This window comes from Pseudochaenichthys georgianus, chromosome 22 (genome assembly GCF_902827115.2).
Source record: "Pseudochaenichthys georgianus chromosome 22, fPseGeo1.2, whole genome shotgun sequence".
NCBI classification, from domain to species: domain Eukaryota; kingdom Metazoa; phylum Chordata; class Actinopteri; order Perciformes; family Channichthyidae; genus Pseudochaenichthys; species Pseudochaenichthys georgianus.
The window spans coordinates 22,133,423-22,146,291 of NC_047524.1; the positions used below are offsets into that span (position 1 = coordinate 22,133,423).

General features: G+C 41.0%; 1 protein-coding gene across 4 annotated transcripts in view; it reads left to right on the forward strand.

Moving 5' to 3' along the window:
• Positions 1 to 10,614, forward strand: part of myt1lb (myelin transcription factor 1-like, b) — a 117,598-nt gene extending 106,984 nt beyond the window's left edge. For 3 of the 4 annotated variants that reach the window (XM_034112146.1, XM_034112147.1, XM_071207255.1), the window contains 8 exons: positions 493 to 555; positions 736 to 819; positions 3,599 to 3,820; positions 5,944 to 6,035; positions 6,615 to 6,718; positions 6,803 to 6,946; positions 7,733 to 7,795; positions 7,989 to 10,614. In XM_034112146.1, coding sequence (XP_033968037.1) covers positions 493 to 555; positions 736 to 819; positions 3,599 to 3,820; positions 5,944 to 6,035; positions 6,615 to 6,718; positions 6,803 to 6,946; positions 7,733 to 7,795; positions 7,989 to 8,129 — 913 coding nt within the window. In that variant the 3' untranslated portion in view covers positions 8,130 to 10,614. The remainder of the gene's footprint in view (positions 1 to 492; positions 556 to 735; positions 820 to 3,598; positions 3,821 to 5,943; positions 6,036 to 6,614; positions 6,719 to 6,802; positions 6,947 to 7,732; positions 7,796 to 7,988) is intronic. The other variant, XM_071207254.1, reaches the window with a different exon arrangement.
• The last annotated feature ends 2,255 nt before the right edge of the window (positions 10,615 to 12,869 follow it).

The window sequence follows — 12,869 nt, forward strand, 5'->3', positions numbered from 1 at the left end:
ATGCATCTCCATTTGGCGTGCTATGAGGATAATCAGCATGGTGTATGTGGGATTAAGTAAAAAAAAAATGTCAGTTACATTTTTGGAGGGATTTGAAAAATGGGTATTTATTATACTGTAAGTCACCGTAAGATAATATAGTGTAAAATTAGTAAATGGTCAGGGGTACAAAAAATGTGACATGGTATAGCATTCATAAATCGCCTGTCATGGTTGTGTGAGTATAAATATATATGAATAAAGCCAAATTAATTAATTACCTACCCTTCTGCCGTATATTTTCAAAGGCTGATTTAAGTCCAACATCGTGAAACAAAAGATACGTTCACAAAAGCAATGAAGGAAATCTTCTCATCCATGTCACGTTTAATCGACAATGGGCATAACATTACAGCAAAAGCTATACATTAGACACAACATGGATTATATCGTCCTCACGATCCTGCACCTTTTGCTGTAGACCCTGAGCCCTTGTTGTGTTTTCTGCCCCAGGTGCCCGACACCAGGGTGCGATGGTTCGGGACATATCACTGGCAACTACGCCTCACACAGAAGGTACAGCACACGCTCCACATCCACGCATCCACCAATCCCTCCATTATTTCAACACATATCCCTTTTCTGCCTCCCATACAATCTGAATTGACTTGAAGCAGACTTACTTCACCCTGCCTCTACTTTCTCACACAGACGCACTGTATGCTTCAGCTTTGTAACACTGTCATTTATCTGCAGTCTCTCAGGGTGTCCTAGGGCAAGGAAAAGCGGGATAAAGATCATCCACAGTAAAGAGAACAAGGAGGACCAGGAGCCTATCAGGTACAGTGCAGACACAGATCGTCTGTCTTCTGTCTCCCTTTAAAACCCCCAAACTCTTCCTCCTGCTACCCACTGCTTACTTTACATGTCCTATGTGAAATATCAAACATGATACATGACTTTTCTTTTCCTGTTATTGAGTGATGGAAGGAAGCTGTGTGAATGGGATCAACAAAAGGGCATTGTGCTGTTTTCTAATCACTGCAATGCTCTTTGGCGTGCACTGAAGCAAGCAGGCATAAATCAGTAGTGGCTCTGACAAGACAAATGTGCTATAGTTGTGTAAAGTCTCTGGTGAACCCCTCAGACACACAGGTGAGGGGAGGCAGAGGGAGATTGATTCCACTCCTGAACCTAAATCCCACTACGGGCTTCTCTGGCCTCGGCCCTGCAGCTGCATTGATTTCTCCGATGGTGCAGAGCACAAATAACACACGTTGGCCCTTCTCAGCTCTAACGCTGGTCAATCTGCCGTGTTCTGAGCACAGTTTGACACAGGTAACCCGTCACTGAGCTCCACTGACATTGAAATATCTTTTTAAAACATTTTGAATTACTATTTGAGCTTTTGAAACATGAGAAGATTTCTCCTGGCTTCAGACGAAGACATGGATATATGGAATCTATAAAATCCATAGACTGAAGCACACTAAACAAACACATTCTAAATGAAAAGTGTTTATTTTCTTTTGCAGTATGGAGCGATAAGGGAGTACAAATATTTTCCCTATTTACTGTAGACAAGGAATGATAACATGGTCATTTTCTCTCTTTCTCTTTAGTTTATTGTGAAAACATTTGGGATAATTTAGTGACAAAATCAACACAATATATATCATTAGTCTACATTTTAAATGCGGAAAAGGTACATATTATACATATAAAAAATGTCTGAAAATATTGGAAAATGCCTATTATAATTTCCCTAAAGCCCAAATGTCTACAAGGTCTCAGAATGTCTTATTCTATCAATCAAAAAAGTGCAAAACCCAAAGCTATTCAGTATGATGAAAACATTTTTTTTAAATAAATAGAGTGGGAGGGGTTTGTATTTTTTTCAAAAGGGTTTTGTAGTTTTTTCCTAAGTCAAAAGAAGAGTCAAAATAAAAGATGTATACAGCAGGGAGGGGTCTTGCAGATTTAAGTTCACCCCGGCCTCCCCACCCCGCTATAGCTGTCCCTAACCTATTGTGCTGCCACAGTGGGGATGACACACAGCAGGCTCTCCCTGCCGGACATTATGAATTCCTGGATGGCGGTCAGTTTGGCTCCTCTGAACTGACACAGCTCACATGTGTCTCCACTCACAAACGGCTGGATGTTAGCTCTGGATCTGTCTGACAGCAGGTTGCACCAGTTTGGCTCTCGGGTCAGGATGAGGTGTTCTGGGCTGATATCTGTGTCAGGCAGCTGGAAGAGTTCTGGCTTAAACTGGTCTCCAACGTTCCCCTCGAAAGAGAGGCTAGCAAGAATGTAAAGACATTTCTGGAGCAGTATTTCTTTCACATTGACCATAATAATAATACAAGATATGTTGCGGATTAAGAGTTTGTCCCAAATAGTAATGGACAAATAGTTTGCAAAGAAATGTAAATGTGAGGTTGAAAGTCAACCAATTACCAGATTTTTCTTGGAATTAATCAAACGATTAATAATTAAACACATCACCTATGGCCCATATCTTTATTTTCCATATACAGTGTTAATCTAATTGAACTGAGGAGTAATGTAATATTGATGTAGAAGTAAAACCACCTTCTCAAAGATATATTCCCTCAAAATATTTCACATCAGATTTTCTAAATAACTTTAGTTAGTATTTAGATTTAATCATACATTTAAAAGACATAATTGTGTATCGAGATATGGGGATGTCTGATTTTATTACCAACGTATTCCATTGAAAGACAAACAAATATAATATTGAATCCTTGAATATGATTGAACACAGCCCTACCTGGATGTGCAGTGTGGAATTGGTCATCATTTAATTGAGTCCTACCAGTGTGGGTTTTTCCTGGGTTAAAGTTTTTAGAGCTTTGCGGATGGATTCATTAAACGGGCCCTATTTTTCTAATTGTTTACGTTTAAAGTATGATGTGCCTCTTCTTCTTTTGAGATGTTAGCCTCTGCAGACCATTACATACCATTACATTCGCAAAACACATAAATATTACACAACAGGAAAGGGAAAACCCCAAAAAGCAGCATAATAGGGCCTCTTTAAGAAGATACCTGTGACTTATCAAGGGAATGATCTTCAATGACACAGAAAGAGACGCTGGCAGACAGCAGTGTACGTGATACCGCTGTATCTTCATGTCCTTTCCTAAAGCTGTACTAAAAGCAGGTAGCTGCTGTTTGTAGACTGAACTGATACTTGCACCACTAGCTTCACCTATAATCCATTTTGCCAGTTGTGACATTTGGAATAATTTACTGCCTCATTGGATCTGATTAGCACTGGTTTTGATGCACTGTCAGCATTCAAAGACTGTGATAAGGGTGCCACTAGGACTGCTTTAAAATAAGATGATGGTATCTTTGTTTATATCAAAGCAGTAGAGATGGAGGGGAACAGAAAAATGATATTCACTCAAACACTCTGTGGTGTTTTAGTACTCAGGAGGAAAACACAATGTAGTGTTTACCAGAGCGCCTCAGCAGGTCATTTTTGAGAGGATGTCTCCAATATGATAAGAGATAACGGTATGAACTTTGAATACATAAGTGTCTTAAACATTGAAAGTGAATAAAACATTTCCCTCTGTCCCCCCAGGTGTCCTGTTCCAGGATGTGATGGTCAGGGACACGTGACGGGAAAGTATGCGTCCCACAGAAGCGCTTCAGGATGTCCCATAGCAGCGAAGAGACAAAAGGACGGCTACATGAACGGCATCCAGTTCACGTGGAAGTCCGGCAAGACGGAGGGCATGTCCTGCCCCACGCCGGGCTGCGACGGCTCGGGACACGTCAGCGGCAGCTTCCTCACACACCGGAGGTGGGTCTGGGGACTGAGGTGGTGGTGGTGGCGGTTTTGTTCCGACCTCCTACAGCGTCAAACCCCACCGGGCGCGTTTCAGAAGAGGAGCGTCTTGCGTGCCGGCTCGCAGTTTTTGTTGATTTGGGCATATTTCCTGGACAGGCTACTTTGAACAGACAAAGTTAATAATAATTGTAATAGTCCAGTTATAAATGACATGAATCAAAGATGTGTTGCTGTATTTTAGTGGTAAAAAAATGCATTCATCATCATAATTATTCTATATATAATTTACGCAGTGCCTGTAAACCGGAGGAGAACGCTGGCATTTCTCCTCCTACTTGAAAGACTACGGAGGGATAGGGTCTGCAAAATTAGTTTATTTTAGGATTGACCGTTCCACTTCCTGCCGCGTCGAAAATAGACCAGCCGCGTATTTTTATCGGAGCCCAGCGCCGAGACGCTTCTGGGACGCTTCTGAGCCGTAACGGCCCGTCCACACAGCGGCGTGCGTTGAAAGCTTCACCATTCACTTTGAAGGGGGTGACGTCACTTTTCGCCAAACTGCATTGTGGGAAGCGGAGCTTTGCTGGCGTGGCTCGCTGCAAAAGTTGAGCAATGTTCAACTTCTGAAGCCTCAAGCTCTAGCCAATCAAACCGCTGCTTGTGTGTCAGGGGCGGGAGATTCATGTGATTGGTTGTTGGTCGAGTTTCAGACACGCCCGCCGGCAAGCTTCAATGCACGCCGCTGTGTGGACGGGCCGTAACTGTACGTCCACACGGCAGCGTCGCATTGAAGCTTGCCGGTGGTTGGTTGTCTGGCGTGCAACCAACAACCAATCAGATTAATCTCCCACCCCGGACATACAAGGACGCGGTTTGATTGGCTAGAGCTTGTACTGGCATATGATTTGATTGGCTGGCGCTTCCGTCGACGCTTGAAAAGTTTAACTTTTCTCAACTTTCGAAGCGAGCAACGGAGGCAAAGCGACGCTACGGAACCACAATGCAGTTCGGCAAAGCGTGACTTCACCCCATTAAAAGTGAATGGGAAGCGTCTCCGTTGAAGCACGCAACGCTGCCGTGTGGACGGGCCGTAACACGGCACGTCTGGTGGAATATCACCCATTGACTAGAGTGGCCGTGAACGCGGCGCAGACGGACCCGGTGGAATCCAGGGGTTAGCCATGCTAGCTGTTTCCAACTGCTTCCAGTCTTTTTGCTAAACTACATATAAACCAACCCAGTCTCACGGCATTCCGTGTTATAGTCACAACATTTAATCTATTGATTCGTGTTCACCAACACGATTTTCCCCTTTTTGTCGTGTCACACAGAACGATTTTAAAAGCGATGTATTTCTATTGGTAGTATGTTTCGTGCCTGCATCACGTCTTTTTGTCCGGTCGGGTCGAGGAATACAGGAAGCTGTGTGGTTCATAAAAACATTTTCTTACTCAATATCAAGCCACGATTATTGTTTTTATTTTAAATCGTATAATGTCGGACTTTGTTTGTCGTCCGTGAGGGAAATAAATGGGGCTCAGAGCCTCAGAATACTGAAATCTGTATTTTTTAAATCTTTTTTTCCTTTTAACTTGTTATTCTTTTCTAAATAACACACTCAACAATAACACACAATTATCCTTGTTTTTATTTATTTGTTTAATTCTATAATCTCAGGCTTTTTGGCCGTCCGTCAGGAACTGAATTTCAAAATGAAGTCACCGGAAACAGACGTAGGCCTATAAGGGACATTTCGAACATCATTGCGATACACACCCACTGAACTGATTACGCAAGATCCTCAGCTATAGTTGTAGCTTACTTTGGGAAAGTATGTCACAGTCATTATAACTAATATTCAGTGTGCAACATGTGATTGTACAATACTTGATTGTGATCTGAGATACAGCCATTTATTAATTTGACTAAATGTAGTCTTTGGGCAAAATCGACTACGTCTTTTCCTAGAATATAAAAAAAGATATATTCCCATTTGCCCAAAAAATTAAGAAAAAATGTTCTTAGGAAAGCCTGAACACAAAAGGGAATTGTACACTTCAGTTGCGTGCGTGCGTGCGTGCGTGCGTGCGTGCGTGCGTGTGTAACATGCTAAAACAATGCTCCCTTTCCTTCAGTCTGTCGGGTTGTCCACGTGCCACCTCCGCCATGAGGAAAGCTCGGCTCTCTGGAGTGGAGATGCTGACAATAAAGCAACACGCCAGCAACGGTAACTACAACGATCACTCACCCACACAATACAGCCAATCAGGGACATGGATGTGGAGTGATTTTCTGAACAGAGTTCCAGTTTCACATAATAACCAATCAGGAGGGTGTGTGTGGCGAGCATTGTCTAGGTAAAGGCTTACATTGGAAATAAACTGCCATTCAATTATGGGGTATAAATAATGAGAATAGTGGCTCCTATGTGAAGAACAGCGCTGCGCTAAGTTACTAATCAGACAGGGAATATCCGTACTAGCCGGTGTGTGTGTTCTCCATATGTTTCTCTAACACTTCACACTAGACTGCAGTGATATTTGAGGCTTCATAAAGAGATGATGTGACAGGATCATAATGTAATATGTCTGTGCGATTCTTCTTAGTCAGTTCAAATGGCCTGCCACAGTTTTTAAGTAGAGGTGAAGACAGTCACACACACACACAAGTCGAGCAAAGTTCTTCGTCACTTCAGAGTCGTATTTTGTCATTTTAAATCACTTAACTCCACATAAAGGCTGTTAAAATAATTGATGTCTGAGGCCTTTCAGCTCTGTGTCAGTGTTAATGCTGCTCTCCTCTGTAGGACTGGAGCATGAGGAGGATATCAAACAGCTGGATGAAGAAATCAAAGATTTAAGTGAATCCAATTCACAGGTGGAGGCCGACATGATCAAACTTCGGACACAGGTAAGTCCCCTCTGCTCCACCACTCTCACAGGCCTTAAGTCTCTGTATGGCGTACATCTGTAACATCCACCGTCCTCTCCGCAGATCACAACAATGGAGTCCAACATGAAGTCCATAGAGGAGGAAAACAAGGTGATTGAACATCAAAATGAATCTCTCCTGCATGAGATGGCCAACCTCAGCCAGTCACTGATAAACAGTTTAGCTAATGTCCAGCTCCCTCATATGGTAAGGGCCTCCAGGAAACGACAAGCCGGCAAGTTGCAGAACATAGCTAACGTAGCATTAGATTATTATTTTATCTGTGTATTTAACTGCAGCTGATATTGCATGCTTAGATTTAAAGGTCTTTCCAAACAGTGAGGGGGAGTTGTAGATTGGACTTGAAAAAACATATTTATTCTGCATAGCACATTTTAGACGAGAAGTGTATAGTAGTTTTTATTGAGGTTTTGTCTGTTTTTAACAATGCTATGATGATTCAAAAGCTCTATTTGAAAGTGTATAGCAAAGTGTTTGAATTGCTTGTTTGTTTTTTTCAATGTGCTTCAGACATCTTCTATTGGCTATCATTCCATCTTTACTTTGGCTTTTGAAGATAAAGCAAAAAGTATGACATTCTGCTTTCAAAGTAATCACACACGTTTTCATCCTTTCTTCCCTCCTTTACTCTGCCACTCTTTTCAAATATACTCTAGCATAGTGTTTTAGTTAACAGTAAGATTCTTGTCGAAGTGTTTTTATAATCATATTATTTTATATTTCAGCAGCTGCTCAGATAAGTCCATCATGCTGGAGTAAAATGTATCTAATCAGTTAGAATGTGACCATGCCATCCTCACACCAGATTTATATATGTATTCATCTATAGCCTGCTTCTATTTTCCCACGTATTGTAGCTCTTCTCTATGTGGCTGTGCATCACATACTGTCGCCTAGTGTTTAAACATAAGAATAACAACTTCTTTCCTCAAATCAAACTAATAGAAGGCTGTCCCTCCTCTCCTTCCATAGAAACCACTGGCACACAAAGAGCCTCCTCTGAGGAACAACAGCTCCTTACAGTTGCACCAGCAAGTAAGTCAATAACTCAGATGATGTCATTAAAAAAGGAACGTTAGGATGTCGACAGTATTTGTGAAATTTGATCAGTATTGAGTTTGGATTTATTTTCAGAACACATTGTACAAGAAGATTTTCGGACATCATAAATCCTCCCTCACCTCCGTTTTCCTCTAATAGCCTCTGTGTTGTGTCTTTGGTCCTGCAGGAGCCAATCAGCGAGCAGAACTTTGACGCCTACGTCACCACTCTAACGGACATGTACACCAACCAAGACCAGTTCCAGAGCCCGGAGAACAAAGCCTTGTTGGAAAACATCAAGCAAGCGGTTCAAGGGATTCAAGTGTAACCAATCAGCAAAGGGAGATTTTTGTTCCCCCGGCAGGTGTGGGCGACGGTTCCAATCCACAAACACACAGGCGCTGATGGTGCGGTGCAGTATCTTACATAGTGTTATATATTCTGAATTGTGTTCTCTCAAAAAAAGAGGTACGATGCTACAAACACCTCGAGATAATTTCTTTCTTTTTTTTTTCTTTTTGGGCCTTGCTTTGAGGAAGAACATAAAAAATTGAACGGCAAAATAGTTTTTGAGGACATTCACATTTTGTACGTTTTCATATGAGCTGACAGTGTCATGTGATGTTTCTAGCTGCTCATGTATGCACATTTTTAGTGTATATTCCGAAAAGTAAGCTAATGCTAACGGGACGTGAGTTCTTTTTATTGCTTGACAACAAAGCATTTTAGATGAAAACAAACTGGACAGTGGTATGAAAACAAAAAAAACTGCAAGCAAGGAGGAAGCTACTTATGTTTCTCCTCACTGGATGATTTTGGACTTCATGATTTTAGATGTTTTCTTTCTTCTTTCTTCTTCTTGCGTGTAAATTGTTCAAGAGCAAGAACTGGTTTGCCAATCGCTTTATTTTCTGACAATGCTTGAGAAACGTTTTGTGTTTTGTTTTGATGAAAAAAAAAAGACGCGTAGCTGTAGGTGGGGGCATTTTTAATTGGTGCTGTAAATGAATCCGGAGAGGAAACTGACCTGATGTATGTATGAATGTATGTATGAATAGTTCTATTGTAAACATCATTACACGGAAACCCGATGGTGGAAATCCCATTATCTAGGAGAGACAATTAATTCCTAGAGGAACACATCTGTGCGGTACATGTATGTTCACATGCTCATCCTAAACTAATCTCAAATAGAAATGATGTGTAAAGACAATGACTTATAGAATACACATTCTAGCCTTTCTAGTTCAAATCTGCTCAATTTCGAGACTTGTGTTGCTAGGATCAAGAAACGTCTCAGCAATATAATTACTAAATCATTTATGGTAAGAACGGGATGCAATCTACAATGGAAAAACTAAAAGGTTGGGTATATGCAATTTCTTGTTTATAAGCATAGCGGGGTAACATGGATCTTTTTAATATAGCCTATGTAAAATATTGATTTTTATACAAATCTTTTAATATGAAAATCTTTTTAAAAAAGAGGAGGAAACCTGGACATTGAGTTTTAGAAGGGAAAGTATATGAGTTTTTTTCTGTACGATTTTGCACAGGGACACCTTCGTTTCCATGTTTTGATGTTCTTACAGAAACTAAAAGCAGTACCCGAGAGCCTAACGGAGGGTTTCAGAGGGTTTTGTAAAGAGTATTTATAGAGTATGACAGAGGGACTTACAGGGTCACTGTCCCCACGTATGTGCCAGTAGACTATTTGCACTTGTCCTTGAAGATATTATCCTTGCGTACGGCGGCGTGCAATTTTCCAGACGACCTCTTTGGCACACGATTGGAGCAACCAACTGCTTGGAGCCACTGTAGGCGTGGATTTAGTACCACTGAGAAGGAAGAACAGGGACTTGAAATCAGAGAAGAGGATGATTATAACCATAGCAGTTATACTGTAGGCTATTATCAAATGTAAAAACATTGTTCTTTCATTTTTGCTATGTTTTAGGAAGATGAAGTTATCCCCCAGCAGCACTTTATATCTAATCACTGTACAAAGGATTAAATAGTCAATCAAATCAAGGTTTTAAAAAAAGCTGAAGAAACGGTGAAAACGAGACCTTCGAGGGGTGATACAATCCAGCGACGCGCCCACATGCCTGGCTGTGTGCACCCCTCAATTCTGTTGTTCTAGTTGTTAGCGATCATGTTCAGAATTGCCTTTTGAGAGCTAATTCAAAAGGTGCTTGTCGTTCACCTGATTAAATCTCATCTATTGTACTACTGTCCTCTTTCAGGACTCTACTACCCATCATCCATGACTGCATACGCCTTTTTCCACAGCATCGTGTCTGCAGCTTTTTGCCAATATAGTAATGCTTCAGTAGAGTAATAGCTAGTACCAGTTTTTGAATTAATTCTCATTATCAGTAAAAAGGGAAATGGATTTTAAAGCACAAACCGGCTGCTCATCTGATGTTGGTACATAAATAACAAATCTGAATAGAGATATCTGTGACTATCTATAGGGAACACAAAAAGGTTGTCACATATTTAGAAAGCTGACTTTTCATATACAACTATTGTGAATTCATCAGAGTTTATTATTTAGTTTGAGCCAATTCATTTTTGGGATTGTTTTCAGTGACCATTAACAAAGACAGGATTTTGTATAAACTATTGTGCTCTCTGTGGAACTGAAGTTTGATTTATTTTTGTACTACACAGCATGGATTTGTTGACATTTTAATTTTGCTATAAATGTGTGAGATCACAAGTTGCTGTGATATTTCATTTATAAATTGTGAACTTTGTACAATTTTTGTCATGCTGGTTGTTGACACATCTTACTCTGAATAAAGAAAAAAATGTGTTGCCAGAGGCCTGTAAAATGATTTATTGTGTGTGTTTATTACAGGCAGATCCTGCAGAACCCATCTTCATATTCCTTCTTAAAGAGGCCCTTTTATGCTTAATTGGGTTTCCCTTTCCTGTGGTGTGTTGTGTAGGTTTGTGTGCATGTAAATGGTCTGCAAAGGCTAAAATCCCTGTGTTCCCTCCAGAGGGAGTTTCTCTCCCACTCTCCCCCCCTGCCTGAAACACCTCCATTGGACTCCTTTGCGTACTTATGTAACATCGCTATGTAAACAAATGGAAAATACGAACCTGAATAGGACTGTAATAGGGCCTGTTTGAACTGCTCAGTATCACAGAGGGCTTAACTGTTACCCACACTTCACCAGCAGATGTCAGCAAACTACACCAGGGCTGTACCTTACCTTACACTATGCATCTATCAGAGATGATCCATTACTGTGACTTGATGAAAAGCAGGTTCATTTCCCAAAATTAAAAAGGGAGTTGGAACGAAACCACTGATTTGCAAACTAACCTCAAACTTTCTCTGCTGCTATTAATCACTGTTGGAGCAGTGCTAAACAATTAAAGCAAACTTTAATTTTACACACTTTTTTTATTGAAATACGTCTGTGTGCCCGACTCATTAATTAATATTCTGAAGCAGACAACTCAATTTGTCATTCAGCCAAGATAATCTAATTCACAATGGAGGAATTACAGAAGCCTACACGCCTCTGTCCCTGATATTTTTCTTCTCTCTCTGTCTCTCTGCCACTCCAGTTTAAACATGTTTCATAGTAGTGTATTTTGTGTGACATGTAAGACAGTTTCCCAGCAGCAAGACACAACCATGGATGTTGCAGTAATGTGTTCATCTTTAACCAATACTACTACTAACTGGGCAGGAGGGAACTTTTCTTCTGGTTACATTTTAAATTCTTAAATTGGACACTGTTTATTTTTAGATATAGCAACATTGACATTAACTAGTTATTTCAAGGACAATGTCTTGTATAACACTTTCTTCTCTTGATATAGTGCTGTGTGTTGGTGTTGTTGGTCTCTCGTCTGCACTCTAGCCTCAGCTCGCACATCCGCATATGACGTTAACAAAATTAAAGTTAAATATTTGACATGGCATGGGGATTTCAGTCAACGCGTCAGATTCCCATGAGCCTCCAAGTCTAAACTTGACAACTCAGCGAGGAGACAAGGTTTACATTTTTAATCTCTCTTTTCTTCTTTATGTGGGACCCATTAAGGAGCTTGAATAATGGATACTATACATTGACAATTATACAGCAAAACATATGCTTATCCCTTTCTTTTTAGATTATGTTTTGAATTTGGATTTCACTTTTAGGTTTGATACAATTTGTTTTAAATGTTTTTAGGTTGACATCAAATTGGAACAAGAAGGTATTTGTGCTTCAAATGCCCCTTTCACACCAGCGCCTTTTCAGCTCCGGCTCGGAGCTAGAGCCTGAAAAGCGCCGGGTTTTCCTGTTCACACCGCAGCGGCGCCGGCTCTTAGCTCCGGAATCCGCTTCATTTCCAGCTCCAAAAAATTGTCGGTCCAGAGGCAAGAGCTTTGGAGCTAAGAGGCGACGTCGCTTACATCTCTCTTACGTCGAGGCGTGCAGGAAACTAAACCCACCTCCCCTGAACATGGGTCGACTGTCATGCCTGCCTACAAGCAGTAGAGCAGTAGTGCCTATAAACACACTTTATAAAGTCAGGCAACACTAACCAGGCTTCGTGTGATTCTGTTTATTTGTGCCTTACTTTGACCATCCGTTCACTGTTATCGATCATTGTGGAGAGAGGCAGACGTGTTGTTTTGTATTATTGCAGCTATCGGATGCAAGTAGTCAGTTTAGCTTCGGTTGCTATGCCAACATCACCCGTTTTATACCTGAGAAACTTTCATAACAGCATTGTGATACCAAACAGTGTCAATTCAGACTGACACACATTCACTTAGGCTAAGGGGAACTGGGGATATGCATCAGCTGCTTGTGTGAGTCGGACAGTGAATACTTTAGAGCGGCCGCTGCAGTGTGAGCTAACCGGGAGCTAACGGGAGAATAAACTCCTGAAGAGCAGCCAGCACTGCAGCGGTCGGTAAATGCTGCAGAAACACATTAATAAACAATGAACCACGGCACTCTGGAGAAAAGTATAAGGTTGGAGAAGTCGTTATTCAATTTATTCTGGCTTCGTGTGATTAAAAGCAACACGTTCATCGACCCGACGCAGT